The 13,934-nt window shown below is 49.3% G+C and overlaps 6 protein-coding genes and 1 non-coding gene across 7 annotated transcripts; 4 read left to right on the top strand and 3 right to left on the bottom strand.

Annotated features, from left to right (window-relative positions):
* Window positions 1-565: 565 nt before the first annotated feature.
* BX661DRAFT_178560 (WD40-repeat-containing domain protein) lies at window positions 566-3,344 on the top strand. The gene has a single exon (XM_051534946.1). It carries the CDS (start codon window positions 780-782, stop codon window positions 3,255-3,257), a length of 2,478 nt encoding a protein of 825 aa, XP_051393913.1. The 5' UTR covers window positions 566-779; the 3' UTR covers window positions 3,258-3,344.
* Window positions 3,345-4,203, bottom strand: BX661DRAFT_178558 (uncharacterized protein). The gene has a single exon (XM_051534945.1). It carries the CDS (start codon window positions 4,107-4,109, stop codon window positions 3,663-3,665), a length of 447 nt encoding a protein of 148 aa, XP_051393912.1. The 5' UTR covers window positions 4,110-4,203; the 3' UTR covers window positions 3,345-3,662.
* Window positions 4,204-4,391: 188 nt separating this feature from the next.
* On the bottom strand, window positions 4,392-5,459 carry BX661DRAFT_140823 (uncharacterized protein; the record flags this gene model as incomplete). The annotated part of the gene is made up of 1 exon (XM_051532860.1): window positions 4,392-5,459. One exon carries the CDS (start codon window positions 5,457-5,459, stop codon window positions 4,392-4,394), a length of 1,068 nt encoding a protein of 355 aa, XP_051393911.1.
* An 862-nt stretch (window positions 5,460-6,321) lies between these two features.
* Window positions 6,322-7,572, bottom strand: BX661DRAFT_169351 (uncharacterized protein; the record flags this gene model as incomplete). Its single annotated transcript, XM_051533512.1, has 1 exon — window positions 6,322-7,572. One exon carries the CDS (start codon window positions 7,570-7,572, stop codon window positions 6,322-6,324), a length of 1,251 nt encoding a protein of 416 aa, XP_051393910.1.
* Window positions 7,573-9,668: 2,096 nt separating this feature from the next.
* Window positions 9,669-10,555, top strand: BX661DRAFT_178554 (uncharacterized protein). The gene has a single exon (XM_051534944.1). It carries the CDS (start codon window positions 9,710-9,712, stop codon window positions 10,433-10,435), a length of 726 nt encoding a protein of 241 aa, XP_051393909.1. The 5' UTR covers window positions 9,669-9,709; the 3' UTR covers window positions 10,436-10,555.
* A 635-nt stretch (window positions 10,556-11,190) lies between these two features.
* On the top strand, window positions 11,191-11,961 carry BX661DRAFT_178553 (uncharacterized protein). The gene has a single exon (XM_051534943.1). The coding sequence runs from the start codon at window positions 11,356-11,358 to the stop codon at window positions 11,902-11,904; it is 549 nt and encodes a 182-aa protein (XP_051393908.1). The 5' UTR covers window positions 11,191-11,355; the 3' UTR covers window positions 11,905-11,961.
* A 194-nt stretch (window positions 11,962-12,155) lies between these two features.
* On the top strand, window positions 12,156-12,238 carry BX661DRAFT_t31. The gene has a single exon. It is a non-coding gene; the product is annotated as a tRNA-Leu (tRNA).
* The last annotated feature ends 1,696 nt before the right edge of the window (window positions 12,239-13,934 follow it).

The following is a 13,934-nucleotide window of genomic DNA, read 5'->3' as shown; positions in this document are numbered from 1 at the left end:
AAGAATGGTGTTTTAAATTGTGAACATTATTATTTATCGACCCGAAATTACAAACATATCAAACAAGTACATGTTGCACAAGAGTAAAAAAAGGGGGGAGATGGATTTTAAGTTTGCTAATTTTTCACGGTACGCTGTCAGGATTTATTTGCTCATAGGTGTTGCCCGTCAACCATTATTTTGGTTACGGTCAATCCTGCAAAAATACTAGTTTCAACTTGGTATCATCATTTAACAACCGCAAAGAGAGAGAAAGAGAAAATAGATACATTGAGCAAAATATTAAACAAGTAAAAAAAAATATGAACTAAAGTTAATGATTAAGACTGGTTGTCTACTGCGCCACCTTGCCAAAGATGGGCTCTGTTGCAGAACCTGGCTGCATGCTTCCTATAACGAAAACTTATTTTACAGGCGGTGAGGTTGGGAGTTTTCTAAAAAAAATTTAAACTATGGAAAACGAGTTGCAAAACCCATACAGTTTAAATTACAAAAAAAAACAGAAGCAAAAACACCTAACCCACCCAGGCTCATAGGTCCATAATTGGTCCCCACAAGTGGTGTTGATTGGTACGCGTTCTGTGTTTTCTAATTTATCATTTAATTCGTTCGAAAATAATATTCAATTTTCATTCAAAAAAACAAAAATATCAACAACTATAATCCGTTTGTTTGTTTGTTTGTTTGTTTATTTATTCATTAATTCATTCATTCATTCATTTATTTCACCCACCGGATCAACTCATATATACTTTACAGGCAGAAGAAGGGGGGAGGAGATGACGTCTATATCTTTTCAATCAAAGTTCATTTCTGCAGCGTGCAGCCGCACTCCGCACGCCCTGGACACTCTCGACTCAGACATGATAGCCTACGCAATGAACACGTACGTCTCCGTGCACCAGCCCAACACCCACCACCAAGCGCTCCAAGGCCACAGCAAGCGTATAAACACTGTCCGCTTTGTGCGCACAGCAGAAGGCACCCCAGTACCAATTATTCTCAGCGGCTCCGTCGATACCACTGGGCGAATCTGGAAGCAGCAGCAGGGGCAGGGGCAGGAGCAGGAGCAGCAAAACCAGAACCAGAAAACAACCACAGGCGATAAACCACCCACCTGGGAAAGCGTCAAGCTGGAAGGGCACGAGAGCGCAATCATTGCCATAGACGGCGTGCAGATAGACAATGGCCTGGTGGTGGTGACGGCGGCGACAGATGGGACAGTGCGGGTGTGGGCGGAGGACGGGCGCATGCTGCAGGTCATCAAGGCCGGGGCTTTGGCCGTGGCTCTGGCAGTGATGCCCGGGGACAACGCACTGGTGCTGGCCACGGGGAACACAGACAGCCGCGTGCACATGTACGTGCGCGCGCCCACAGGGGAGTTCGTGGAGCAGGCGGTACTCGGCGGCCACGACGACTGGGTGACGGCGCTGGCGTTCCACCGGGTGAGCACAGAGCACCGCGGCAACAGCGCCATCGGCCACTGGGCGCGGGGCGACGTGGTTCTGGCATCGGCGTCCCAGGACCGATACGTCCGGCTATGGCGCATCAGCCCGGCAGCCGAGAAGGGCGAGGCCGGCGATAGCATGCAGGCGGTGCTCGACGCATGCTCGGCAAATCTCGGCAGCGCCGATATTGCCGCGCAACTGGCCACCAAGGCATACGGCCTGGGCACAGCGCCGCACCAAGCGCGCAGCATTTCCCTGGACTCCGTCCTGGTGGGCCACGATGGCTGGGTGCATTCGGTTGCCTGGGTGGCGCCCGGCCACCTGCTGACTGCGTCCGGCGATGGGTCGGCGATGCTCTGGGCGCCGGATGCCGAGGCCGGCGTCTGGTCCTCGGCTGCGCGACTGGGCGAGGTCGGCGGCAGCATCGGGTTCCTCGGCGCCCGCGCACTGGGCACCACAGGCGTGCTGGCGCATGGGTACCAGGGCTCGCTGCACCGCTGGCAGCTGGCGCCCGCAGGCCCCGGCGGCCGCTGGGCGCCCCTGGCGGCGCCCTCGGGGCACTTTGGCGCCGCGCGCGACGTGTGCTGGACGCCCTGCGGCCACGGCATCCTCTCTGCATCCAGCGACCAGACAACGCGGCTCTTCGCCCACGGCAGCGGGGACTTGGGGTCCTGGTTCGAGGTGGCGCGGCCGCAGATCCACGGCTACGACCTGCGCTGCGCCCAGTTCCGCACCGCCACGGAGTACGTCTCGGGCGCCGAGGAGAAGGTCGTGAGGGTGTTCCGCGCCACGCAGCACTTTGCCCAGGCCTGGGCTGCGCTCACAGGCCACGAGCTCGCGGACGCGGGCGACTTGCCCCTGGGCGCGTCGCTGCCTGTGCTGGGGCTGTCGAACAAGGCCGTCGTGGGCGCTGGCGGCGACGCCGTGGTGGCCGCCAACGACACGTATGCCGTGCGGCAGACGCACACCGACGTGGCGGCCCAGGCGCTGGCCAGCGTGCGCGCGGGCGCGCCCTTGGAGGAGGACCTGATGCGGGTGACGCTGTGGCCGGAGGCAGACAAGCTGTACGCGCACGCCTACGAGATCTACGCCGTGGCGTGCGCGCCGGGCGGCGGCCGCTGGGTGGCCACCGCGTGCCGTGCGACCGCGGAGAAGCACGCCAGCGTGCGGCTGTACGACGTTGATTCGGGGTGGACGCAGCCGGCGGTGCTTGCGGCGCACTCGCTGACGGTCACCCGCCTGAGGTTCAGCGGCTGCGGCCGCTGGCTGCTGAGCGTCAGCCGCGACCGCTCATGGGCGCTGCACCACCGCGCGCGCGATGAGGGCGGCTTTGTGCTGAGCGCGCTGCGCAAAAAGGCGCACCTGCGGATCATCTGGGACGCCGCATGGGCGCCTGAGGGCGGCTTTTTTGCCACGGCGTCGCGCGACAAGACCGTCAAGCTGTGGGCCATGGCTGGGCTGGTGGAGGAGGCCGTGCCCGTGGTGCTGGCGTTCCCGGAGCCTGTCACGGCGGTGGACTTTGTGCCAAGGCGGGTTGGTGGCGAGTACGTTCTGGCTGTGGCGCTGGAGTCCGGCCGTGTCTTCGTGCTGAGGTCGGCCTCGTCTGCCGGGGCCGGCCTGGCGCCCGGCGCGGTGCCGAGCAAGTGGACGCCTAACGAGGTGCCGCGCGACATGGCGCACACGGACGTGGTCAACCGCCTGGCCTGGAGCCCGCTGGCGCTGACGGGGGGCGCCGACAAGTGCTGCAGCTGGCTGCTGGCGAGTGCGTCTGACGATCACACTGTGCGTGTCAACCAGGCTGATTGGTAGAAGGGGAAATCAATCCGCCGTTGGCTGACGAAATGGATTGGAAATTAAAAAAATGCATTATTATTTTCTTCTTTTCTGCAATTGACGATTTTTGTTCATTTTCTCCCTTTATTTTCTCATTTAGCACAAATGAGCAGCTCGTCGTCCTTCAGGGCCGCGTCCACCTGGGACCCGCTTTTAATTCTCGCACAAATAACGACGCTCCAATGTTTCGCCTACACAATCTTCAGTCTCCTCCTCCTCTTCTCCACCATCCTCACCCCGCTCCAGCTCACCCCCGCGCTCCTCTTCGACAGCGCACTTCTCCGCGGCGACACAGTCAGTGGCTGGACCATATCCCTGGCATTTTTCCTCACCAGCGCAATAAACATAATTCCCCTCCTGTATCTTGTAGAAAGGTCCCGGCTATGTATTGATTTCACATTGACGTTTTTCATTATTCATTTGGGGTTGGTTGTTTGGCATAGTGGAAGGGTGCCGGGGATGGTTTTGTGGTGGGCCACCGTGGGGGGTTCGGCGGTGGTTATGGCTGTGGGCGGGAGGGCTGCCTGTGTGCGGAGGGAGATGCTGCCGATAGCTATTAGGAACTATATGCCGGAACGGCCGACGGAGAGAAGAAGAGTTGCGGACCAGGAGGAGTATGAGATGGAGTCGAGGGATACGGAGGTTTTGTTTGATGCTGCTGCTGCTGGTGATGACGATTATGATGGGGAGGATGGGGTTGTGTCGCCCCAGAGATCCAATACGGCTGGCGGTGCTGCGGTTGCCGGTACTGGTATTGGTGACCTGCCGCGTCGGAGTGCTCCCCCAACGACTGCAGCAACCCGCTCTAATCCCAATACCAGTGCTCATGGCAAAGACAAGGACAAGGACTGGGACAATGACAACTGGAGCGACGACGACAACGACAACAACGACAACAACAACGACAACGACAACGACAACGACAACGACAACGACAACGACGCACAGCCCACTTCCACAACAGCGCCAATGACCTTGGCAAAGCCAAAAGAAACACTTCAACCAAACAAGGGCCCCAAATCCGACTAATCAATAAGAAACATATATATAATATAGTACTATATCTATCTATCTATTCAACTTCAACTTTAAAACCTTTATTTTTCCGCTTTAAAGCTTGGCAATAATAGCATCGGTGAACTGCGTGTTCGATGCCTTACCGCCCAAATCAGCAGTAATAGCCTTGCCCTCGGCAATAGTCTTGAGTGCGGCATCCTCAATACGGTTGGCAAATGAGTTCAAGTTCATGTGTCTCAGCATCATGCAGGACGAAAGTAGAAGGGCCGTAGGGTTGGCCTTATCCAAGCCGGCGATATCCGGTCCCGTACCGTGAACGCTCTCAAAGATCGAAGCATCGCGTCCAATGTTGCCCGAGGGTGTAAGCCCAAGTCCGCCGATAAGGCCGGCGCACATATCCGACAAGATATCTCCATACAGGTTGGGCATCACCATAACGGTGTTGCGGTAGTGGCTGGGGTCCTGGACAATCTGAAGGCAAGCGCGATCCAGCAAGATCTCGTCAAACTCCACCTGGGGGAACTCCCGAGCAACCTCCTGGCAAGCCTGCAGGAAAAGCCCGTCGGAAAGCTTCATGATATTAGCCTTATGCACAACCGTGACATGGTTACGCCCAGTGGCAATCGCGTGAGCAAACGCAAACCTCGCTACGCGCTCCGAAGCCGGTCTGGTAATAAGCTTAATGCTCTGCATAACGCCATTAACAACCTCGTGCTCGATACCCGAATACTCTCCCTCAGTGTTCTCACGAATCAGCACAGTGTCCACGTTGTCGTAATTCGTGGCGAATCCCGGCACAGACTTGCACGGCCGCACGTTAGCATACAGGTTGAATGTACGACGCAGTGTGAGGTTCAGGGAAACGTGGCCCTTGCCAATGGGCGTGGCCAGGGGACCCTTGAGCGCAATCTTGGTGCGCAGGATGGAGTTAAGAGCCTCGTCGGGAATCACCGTCTTGCCGTCGCGCAGGATAGGTGTCACGTCGACAGACTCCCACTCGATGGGCACCTGAGCCGCACTGAAAATGCGCTCAACGGACTTGGAGATCTCAGGTCCGATACCGTCGCCCGGAATCAGCGTCACCTCGTAGTTGCCGTTGGCGTTCTTAGGGCTGCTGTATTGCCCGATGGCCGACTGCTGTCCGGAAGCCGCAGACGCCATGGTGCGCGCGGCGATAACGCCAGAAACCTACCGAAATAGTAAACAGAAGCGTGAATTCACGAGGAGAAAAATGGCTTTTGTATATTAGTCAAAGCCCCCACACCCCACGCCCCACACCCTTTTTCATATGGCTACTTGAATTAGATAGCCTCGCTCTGTGCTGTGGCTTAAAAAGAGAGTGGAAACAATATAAACACTTTACCTGTGCGTTGGTGAAAGCACGACGTGTAAGGTTGAACATGGTTGAGTCGACAAAAGAAAAAAGAGGCTTGAATAAATAAAAACAGAAGAAAATCACTAGATAAGAAGAGAAGGAAAGGAAAGGAATGGAAAGGAATGAAAAAGGCAAGAAAAAATCACAGTTGGTTTAGGTTGAACAATTAAAAATAACCCTTGCTTTGCTTATCAGTAGGTTAGCTCACCCTCGAAATTTTTTGATTTTTTCTTGTGCTCAACCCGGCCTTCCCGCCATTTCATTTGCCACAAGAGAGCGAAAGCAGCGGCGGTGGTGTTCCGCACAAGCACTTTTGCTGCCCGCTGCCTGCACCGCCAAAAAACAAAACCATCGTTTCCTTTCTTTCAGCTTTTCCACGCTTATCCGCACTTTCCGTCTTGCTCCGTCGCTTCATCCTCCCCCCCCCCACCCCCCAAAAAAATCCAGAACAAAATGTCTGGCTGCATGCGACCCCCACGTTTACACAACGAAAAAGGCAATATGTTCTGTGCTGTGCTGTGCCGCAAATCAACAAATTCCAACGCCTGAGAGAAAAGAAAGAGGGAAAAATACTCGCAGTGTTAATTTCAAAAGTCTAATTTTTCACCATTTTAATTAAACAAGAATCGCAATATCCTCTCGTCTCCTCTACACCCGCGGCTTCTTGAACTCCTGCTGCGACTGGTCCAAAGGGCCCGCCGGATTCGGCGCAATGTTCAGATGCTGGTGCTGGTGCTGGTGGTGATGATGGTACGAAAACGACGTCTGTGGTGCGCTCGCTGGCAACGGCGTCGCTGAAACGTCCAGCCCGTTGGGATGGTGGCAAGGGCAGTGCAGACTCTTCAGCACATTGGGATCTTTCTCTGTTATCAAAGACTTGAGCCAGCGCGTTTCTGTCTCCAGCTCATTCACACGCTTCTCCAGCGCCTCGGCCTTGTTCGCCATCTCGCGAGCCGTGCGCTCAAGAGCCTGCTCCTTGAGCTTCTTCTTGATGCGAAACCGCGCCGACGCTGCTGTGTTGCGCCGCCGCTTGTCCTCGCTGGCCGCAACCACCCGGCCCTCAGAGTCAAACTGCTGCTGGCTGCTATCATCGTTGTCTTGCTCGTCATCGGACTGCGCGTCGTCGGCGTTGCCCGAGGTCTCTGGCGCAACTGACAAAGATGCCTCCCGCTTTGTCTTCACAAATGCGCGACGCTGCGGTGCAGGCTGCTGCTTCTGTGGAGTCGCCGCTACTGCAGCGGCAGCCCCAGATGTGTTGGTGATGGCGGCATATGTATCTAATGGCAGCGCAACGCCGCCCTTGGGCATAATAGTAGGGTGGCGGAATTGGGAGGATGATGAAGTGGAGGATGATGATGTAAAAGATGAAGGGGCGGGAGCAAGAGTGGGCACCTTGGACACAATAGGTGCCACAGCGCTAGGAGCAGCAACAAGTGACGGCTTTGCCTGCTGCTGTGATTGCTGATACTGCTGAGCCAAGGGCACCAGCGGAACCATCGGCACTCCGTTGATAACCACCGGCGTTTGCTGGTGCTGCTGCTGAGATTGCTGCCCGAGGGCAGGCCACGACTGCTGGTGGACAGAGGGCGGCGGCGCCAAGGCAATAGCGTTAAGCAGCTCGGCGGTGCTCGTGCCCATCATAAAGTCCCACGAAAGGTGCTGGTGGGGCGCCGATGTGTTGGGCAAGCTGGCCATTTTGAACTCCTCTGGAGAGCAGACCGATGGCGATGTGCTGGGCTTGTTGTGCTGCAGCTGCTCCTCGGCCATGGGCTCAAGCTGGAACTGGGCATTGCTCCACAGTGCCAGCTCGTCCTGGAGCTCTTGGTTGCTGAGCATGGGGGTCTGTGGTGTATCGGGGTTCAGGCGGAATAGTTGGTTCCACGCACTGTAATCCGACATTTATGGATTAAATTTTGTGGGAAGAGGTATCTGTGCGTAAATTTGTGTCAAAAATGAGAATTTTAAAAAATTCCTTTGCAAAAATCCCTTTATAAAACGAATTCAGGAAACACTTAAAAATCAGAGTACAATAATGAATAAAGGTTTGAAAATAAAAATAAAATTCAATTGCAATTGCAATTCAAAAAAGGTGGTGAAAGGGCGGCAGGACAAATAATGAAAAAGTGAGCTGGATCCAAAAGTTACACCAAAAAATTGAGAGAGAAAAAGTAGCAGCTATAAGTAGTTTCAGTAAGGGGGAAAGAAAAGCAAAAGCAAAAAATAAACGAAGCAAAACTGCTCTCTCGCACTCTTTGCCAAGCTTCAAAAAAAATAGTTCAACCGCATGCGCTAAAGCTAAAAAAAAGCACCCAGAATCCCCAACCCCGATTTTCTCCTCTTTTTAAAAAAGACTCAAAGCGGGCGAGTCAGCTGCTAAATTGCCTGGAGTTTCGGCTGGGAAAAAGCGTGTGATTGAAGCTTCTTCAAGGGGCAGTTAGTTTTTTATTTTGCCCTCTTCCGAGCTTTCTTATCATCCCGCCTGTACTCCTCCAATGGGAAATTTGCGGCCAATCCCAGGCTTTTTTTCTGACTAATACAGTTTTTTCTGCACAGCCAAACTACCTGTAATTGGTCACGCAGCAAGGGCGATCGTTTTTTCCACTGACCACTTTTTTCCTGTGGCCTAAATAAATAAGTAAAAACTTACTCTGCAAATCTCCAATTCTGACACGCCAAAACATATTTCCCGCAAATAGATAAGCGTATTTGGCATTGCGCGCAGCTCTACCTCTACTCGGCAATGTTACCTGACTAGAGCAGAGATGTGCGACAAAGTGATGGACATGGCTACAATCCCAACATTGATTCACCTCCGCAAATAAATTGACTTATTCTCGGAGCTTGTTGGCGCCAATAACAGCTATTCGTATTGTTTAACACGACAAAGCCATTTTACTTGCAACGTGTTCCTGAACAGTCTCTCTTGCCCCCGCACACTAATTTCACGCTTTGGTCAGTTGGCTGTGATTAGTTTTACCTTCGCCTAGACAAAGTGAGATTATCCAATACGCACCATGTTTGCTGATCCCCGAATTCATATCTACCCTGGGAAAGTTGGATTTGGAGTGCGTAGAAAACCAACAATAAGCCATTCTACCCACATCTTAGCCTTGTTGCCGCTTGCTTGAAGGTTTATGAATAAAGTGCAAAACAACTAGGGAATGCTTAAAGTCATACCCCATCCCCTCATCCATATCCCCTGCGATCGCGCAATCGCTTGATTGTTTCGCGCCATCGCGCCTCCCCAAATCTCACACTGAATTTTATACTATTTATTTTTTGTCATGGTTTAATTAAAGCCCAGAAAGCGAAAAAGAAAGTATCTTTCTCTAAATGTAAGCGAATAAAAAGTATAAAACAGCGGCTGTTTTTCCTCCCTGTTTCTTCACCGCGCTCACTTTTCTACTCGCCAAGAGCACACCGATATCTTGCTAATACATGTATAGATTTTTAAGCGCACAAATCAATTGACATTTGAATAGACATGTCAAATGCATGTATAAATTATTTTTGAGCATTTAATTAATTAAAAGGCGGATGGTTTATATTTAGCAAATAGGTATAGATACATGGCGATATCCTCCCTCTCACATGTTCGCATCGGACATGTTGCAAATAAATGAGCGCTCATGCGATGTGGCATGCATTCCGGCATCTCTGGAAATTAAAATTTTCAAGCACATTTTGCTCCCGCCACTTTCTCGACCTCAAATTGCACGTGCAGTAAAATACAAAAAGGAGGCTGAACCTTTGATATTGAATCTTGCCTAGCCCACATCGCTTGATCAGCGAATTTCGCCTGGATCACTGATGTTATTACCTCATGCGTGAAAAGATTGGCCGAGATTTGGAGCCAAAAGGAGGCAATTTTTCCCTTTGCATAGCTCGCGCGGATTTTCTACACTAATAAAAGCCAAGCATGTCTTTTTTTCTTTTCTATTGTTTAGCCTTTTGTCTTTCCAACCCCTTTTTTCAATTCCCTTTATTCCTGCAATCTTTGTTAATCGGTGCACACTTTTTCTTTTTTCTTTTCTAAATGCTCCCAAAGCCATTCGATATTCCGGGCAAGGACCCCGTGGTTGACGCTGTCATGGAGGAGGATGACGACGACCTTTCAATGCTGCTCTCGCGCAGCGCTCCCAAAATTGAACGCCACAAAACCGTGGTGCCCATCCACAAGGACGACGTCGAGTACTCAGACTTTGACCGCGCTATAGTCATTGCCATCGATGAGAGCGCCAACAGCGACACTATCGTTACCTGGGCCGCCGACCGCCTTTTGCGCCGGAGGAAAGACCTGGTTGTGCTGGTCAACGTCCAGCCCGAGTCCAAGTCTTGGAAATTGGCTGCTGCCAGCAATGCTAGCAGTAGTAGGGCTGTGCCGCTAGGGCGCCCCATAGGCCGCCCTGTGGGATCTTCCGCGGTCGTTGTGTCCGACCCCGTGTCCCAAATTGACGATGATGCTAAGGAGCGCTGCCGCAAGATCCTGTCCCCATACGCCGAGAGACTACAGAGAGACGGCTTTGTTGTCAAGGGAATTTGTCTTATTGGCAACCCCAAGGAGGTGCTTGTTGCCAGCACGAATATCAAAAAGCCCGCCATGATCGTCATGGGCACCCACGGCCGTGGCTCTGTCAAACGGTTCCTAATGGGAAGCGTAGCAGAATATGTCTTGCACCACAGCTCAATACCCGTGGTTGTTGTGCCCAATGGATCTGGCAGGCCTGCTGTTTCTGCTTCCTCGCAGGCCGAAAAAGAATAACCAGCTTGATTTTCGTACTATTTTATACTTTTGTTTATACGTTTTCTGCTTCGTTTTACATTATCAAATTAGAATTTTTCATATTTGATTTTTACGCATTCAATAAAAAAATTCATTTTCTTTGTATTGTGTTAGATGAACAATACGCCGCGCGGGTTCTGTGAATTGACAGATATACTATTTACAAAAAACATTTTTTAAACTATATTAGCTCGGTGATGAATGACGTAGCATATCCCCCTTTTTCATTATGTTTCACCCTGCCCTACCTGCCAACTATCAACTACAAAAATAAAAATAAAACAAATGACAAATATATAGAATATATAAAAATGTAGGGAGGCTCAGCGTTACATCTGGCCATCACGACAATAAGCTTTAATATATTGTCTGGTTTAACAACCCAATATTTCGTATTGTCGAGTATGCAAAAAGAGGGAAAACATATTTTGAAAATATTTTATTTATTGCAATTTCTCATACTTTTTGTTTCGTTTATATTAAAAGTGGCTGAGCATATCTGGAGGAGGCGTCGAAGATGACGAACAAAGTAAAGAAAAGATATCTGAAAACAAAAAACAAAAAACATTAAATAATGAAAACATGACATGACACGTTACATTGTCCAGGAATATTCAAATCAACAAATATTTTCTCAGGAAATTTATTCACTGATAGGTCCAAGTTAACATGCGCGCATTTTGTTAAATGTGCTGACATATCAACAACTCACTTTACCTTTCTTTTTCTTTTCTCACAAGGTTTTTTTACTCTTTCATTCCACGTTATCTTTCTTCAGCTACACCTTTTTTCTTTTCCACACACACAGTACTTTTTACTCCGTTAGTTTTCTATTCACCTACGCCCTATACAGTCCCCTCCTACTTCTTCCTTGTTTTTTCTCTTACAACTCATCAGCCATGACCAAAATTGCACTTACGTTTGCCGCTATCGCTGCTGCCACGGTCTGCGCGCAGCAGCTCCCCCCGGGTTTCTCCTTTGATATCCTTACCCAGCTTCCAGTTCCGCCCCAGCAAGCCCCAGCACCCACACAGGCGCCAGCGCCCATTGACCCGAACAACCCCATCACCCAGCCCGCACCCCTGAAACCAGCCTCCGCGCCCCAGCCCGCCTCTATCCCTGCCGGCCTCGAGGGTCTCCTTGCCATTAACAGCGCAACATTGCCACCAAGCATTTCCACAATTGAATTAGGCACACCTACCTCCAGCGCCCTGCCCACAATTTTGGTCTCTTCGCCCCTACCTAAGCCCAGCGGCACCAGTGGTACGTCCCCGCATATCTCCAGACATTCTGGCAGCTATAGTGAGGAGCTCAGCGACGAAAGTGACGTTGGGTTGGACGGGGCATCAGATGGAAACCGTAAGTCGAAGGTGTCTTCTGGTGCCGCTAGTTTTGGAATTTCCGCCTCGGCGTTTGCTGTGGTTGCCATTGTTGGCTCGCTGTTCTAGCATGTAATACTTTTTTTTTAGTTTCAAGTACTATCAATCATTACCTAGTGCCTTGTCTATTTGAAAAAACCAATTAATTACATTGTTGACCATTTTAATAAGATCAAATGAATTGACTGGAATAGCAGTGCATGGCAACATCAAAAATACTTCGCGTAGTCCAATTGATAACCGTTTAATGTAGATTTTTACTGTGAGACTATTTGGAACACTATACCTCCAACAGCGAGTGAACTAGTTCATTAGTGAATGGGAAGATGGCCGAGTTGGTCTAAGGCGCCACGTTCAGGTCGTGGTCTACTCGTAGGCGTGGGTTCGAATCCCACTCTTCTCACTTTTTTGCACTTTCTTTTTTAAAGAGATTGTGTGTGTTGTACCCTTATTTATTTCCTTACTATTTTACCATTTCAAAAAAGTAGTTGTAAAAGAAAACCAAAAGTTCTGATAGCGTAGTACCATTTGTGCGCGTTGTGCGGTTCAAAAACAACCAGTTTGTCGGGTTTTTTAATGCTCCACGTCACGTTTGATGGCAGGGATCTAATATAATTTATCAACCAGTGAGCCGAATACACGCGCAACTATAGTACTATCTAAACTGATACCTATAAGCCAGTCTAAATTACCATTGTGGACTGCCAAGCGGCCATAAAACTGCCCAGGTAAGGTCGAGCCACTCGAACTTTTATTCAGCAACCACTTCAAGGACAAATTCCCGCCCTTTCCCACTGAAATACCCAAAGACCTTGCGCCCTTTCTTATTGGCACACCCGATAAGCCGCTGTAAAACAAATATATTATATAAACTCAATATCTAATACGTGGGGATATTCATTTTTATACTGTTCGACAAACGCGTCAGAATTAAAACCCACTCTCATCCAAGGAACTGTCTTCAATAACTGCAGTGACAATAGCAAGTACTTAATACAATTGCTCTCCATATTTTCAGATTCTGCAATTACTCCGCCAATCAAATGCAATTCGCTAACATTGGCACAAATGGGCTCTACTTGATCAAGTATTGTCTCAGGAACTTCGCCACACAAAATGTCGTTGACTATGAGTACGCTTAATCTTGGAACCTTTGCAAACAAATTTAAAAGTGTGTCAAAATGTATCGGCAAGCAAATATTTAAATTGTTGACATTGGTCCATGAAATTAGTTCTGTGTTCCATTTAGGCAAATCAACCATCAGGCTGAGCTCTACATGCTTAAATTTGATTGCATCTCCAAAAAACTTGTTTGTCGTCTTGTAAAAATCATTCTCATCGTCACCATTCTTTAATTTTAAATGAATATTGCAAGAATCAATTATCCCCGCTTTCGAATCTTTAAACAAATACAATGTTTTATAAGAGCCATCTATATCAAGGTTGTGAATATGTTTAAACTCAATTGTGGCATTATATAGTTTGCTGTTATCATTAATATTAACTAGTACTATATTTCTTAATTTGGGCATGTTTAAAATAAGTGGATGTTTACGAATGACCAATTCCAATGCATCATCATTCTCTACAGTTCTTGTCAATTCTAAGTCTGTATGATTTGCTATTATGTCCTTTAAATTTCCAAATATAATAACATTTGAAACTGCCTTGTTTGTAAAATTTGTCCAAGAAAAGCAGTCCAAATTACCTTGTAAATTAATATCTTCGATATTTGCTGCATTTATTTTGGGTAATAGTGCAGTATTAGCCTTGTCAACATTTATATTTAGACTTCTAAGCTTGGGTGAATATTCATTGGCAGTAAACTTAATTGGAATGTTGCTGTTAAAGCTATTTACCTGATATGCGTAGCTGTTGGAAAGGATACTGCACAAATAATTGATATTATCTTCGCCGTTACTAAATGAGAACACGTCTAAAGCATTTATATGTGGCATCTTCTCAAGTATGTACCGAGCAAATACAGAAATTGCATTCATATAGTCGCCAACATTTATAACATTCTGAATTAGCTCGAAGCCGCTCATATTGAACCGGATTCCCATATCCCTCACATTGTACCACTGGCTGGCGCCACA

Source organism: Kickxella alabastrina (genome assembly GCF_025024165.1).
Source record: "Kickxella alabastrina strain RSA 675 chromosome Unknown BX661scaffold_4, whole genome shotgun sequence".
Classification (NCBI taxonomy): domain Eukaryota; kingdom Fungi; phylum Kickxellomycota; class Kickxellomycetes; order Kickxellales; family Kickxellaceae; genus Kickxella; species Kickxella alabastrina.
Note: the sequence above shows the minus strand (reverse complement) of the source record. Positions and strands in the feature narration are given on the sequence as shown.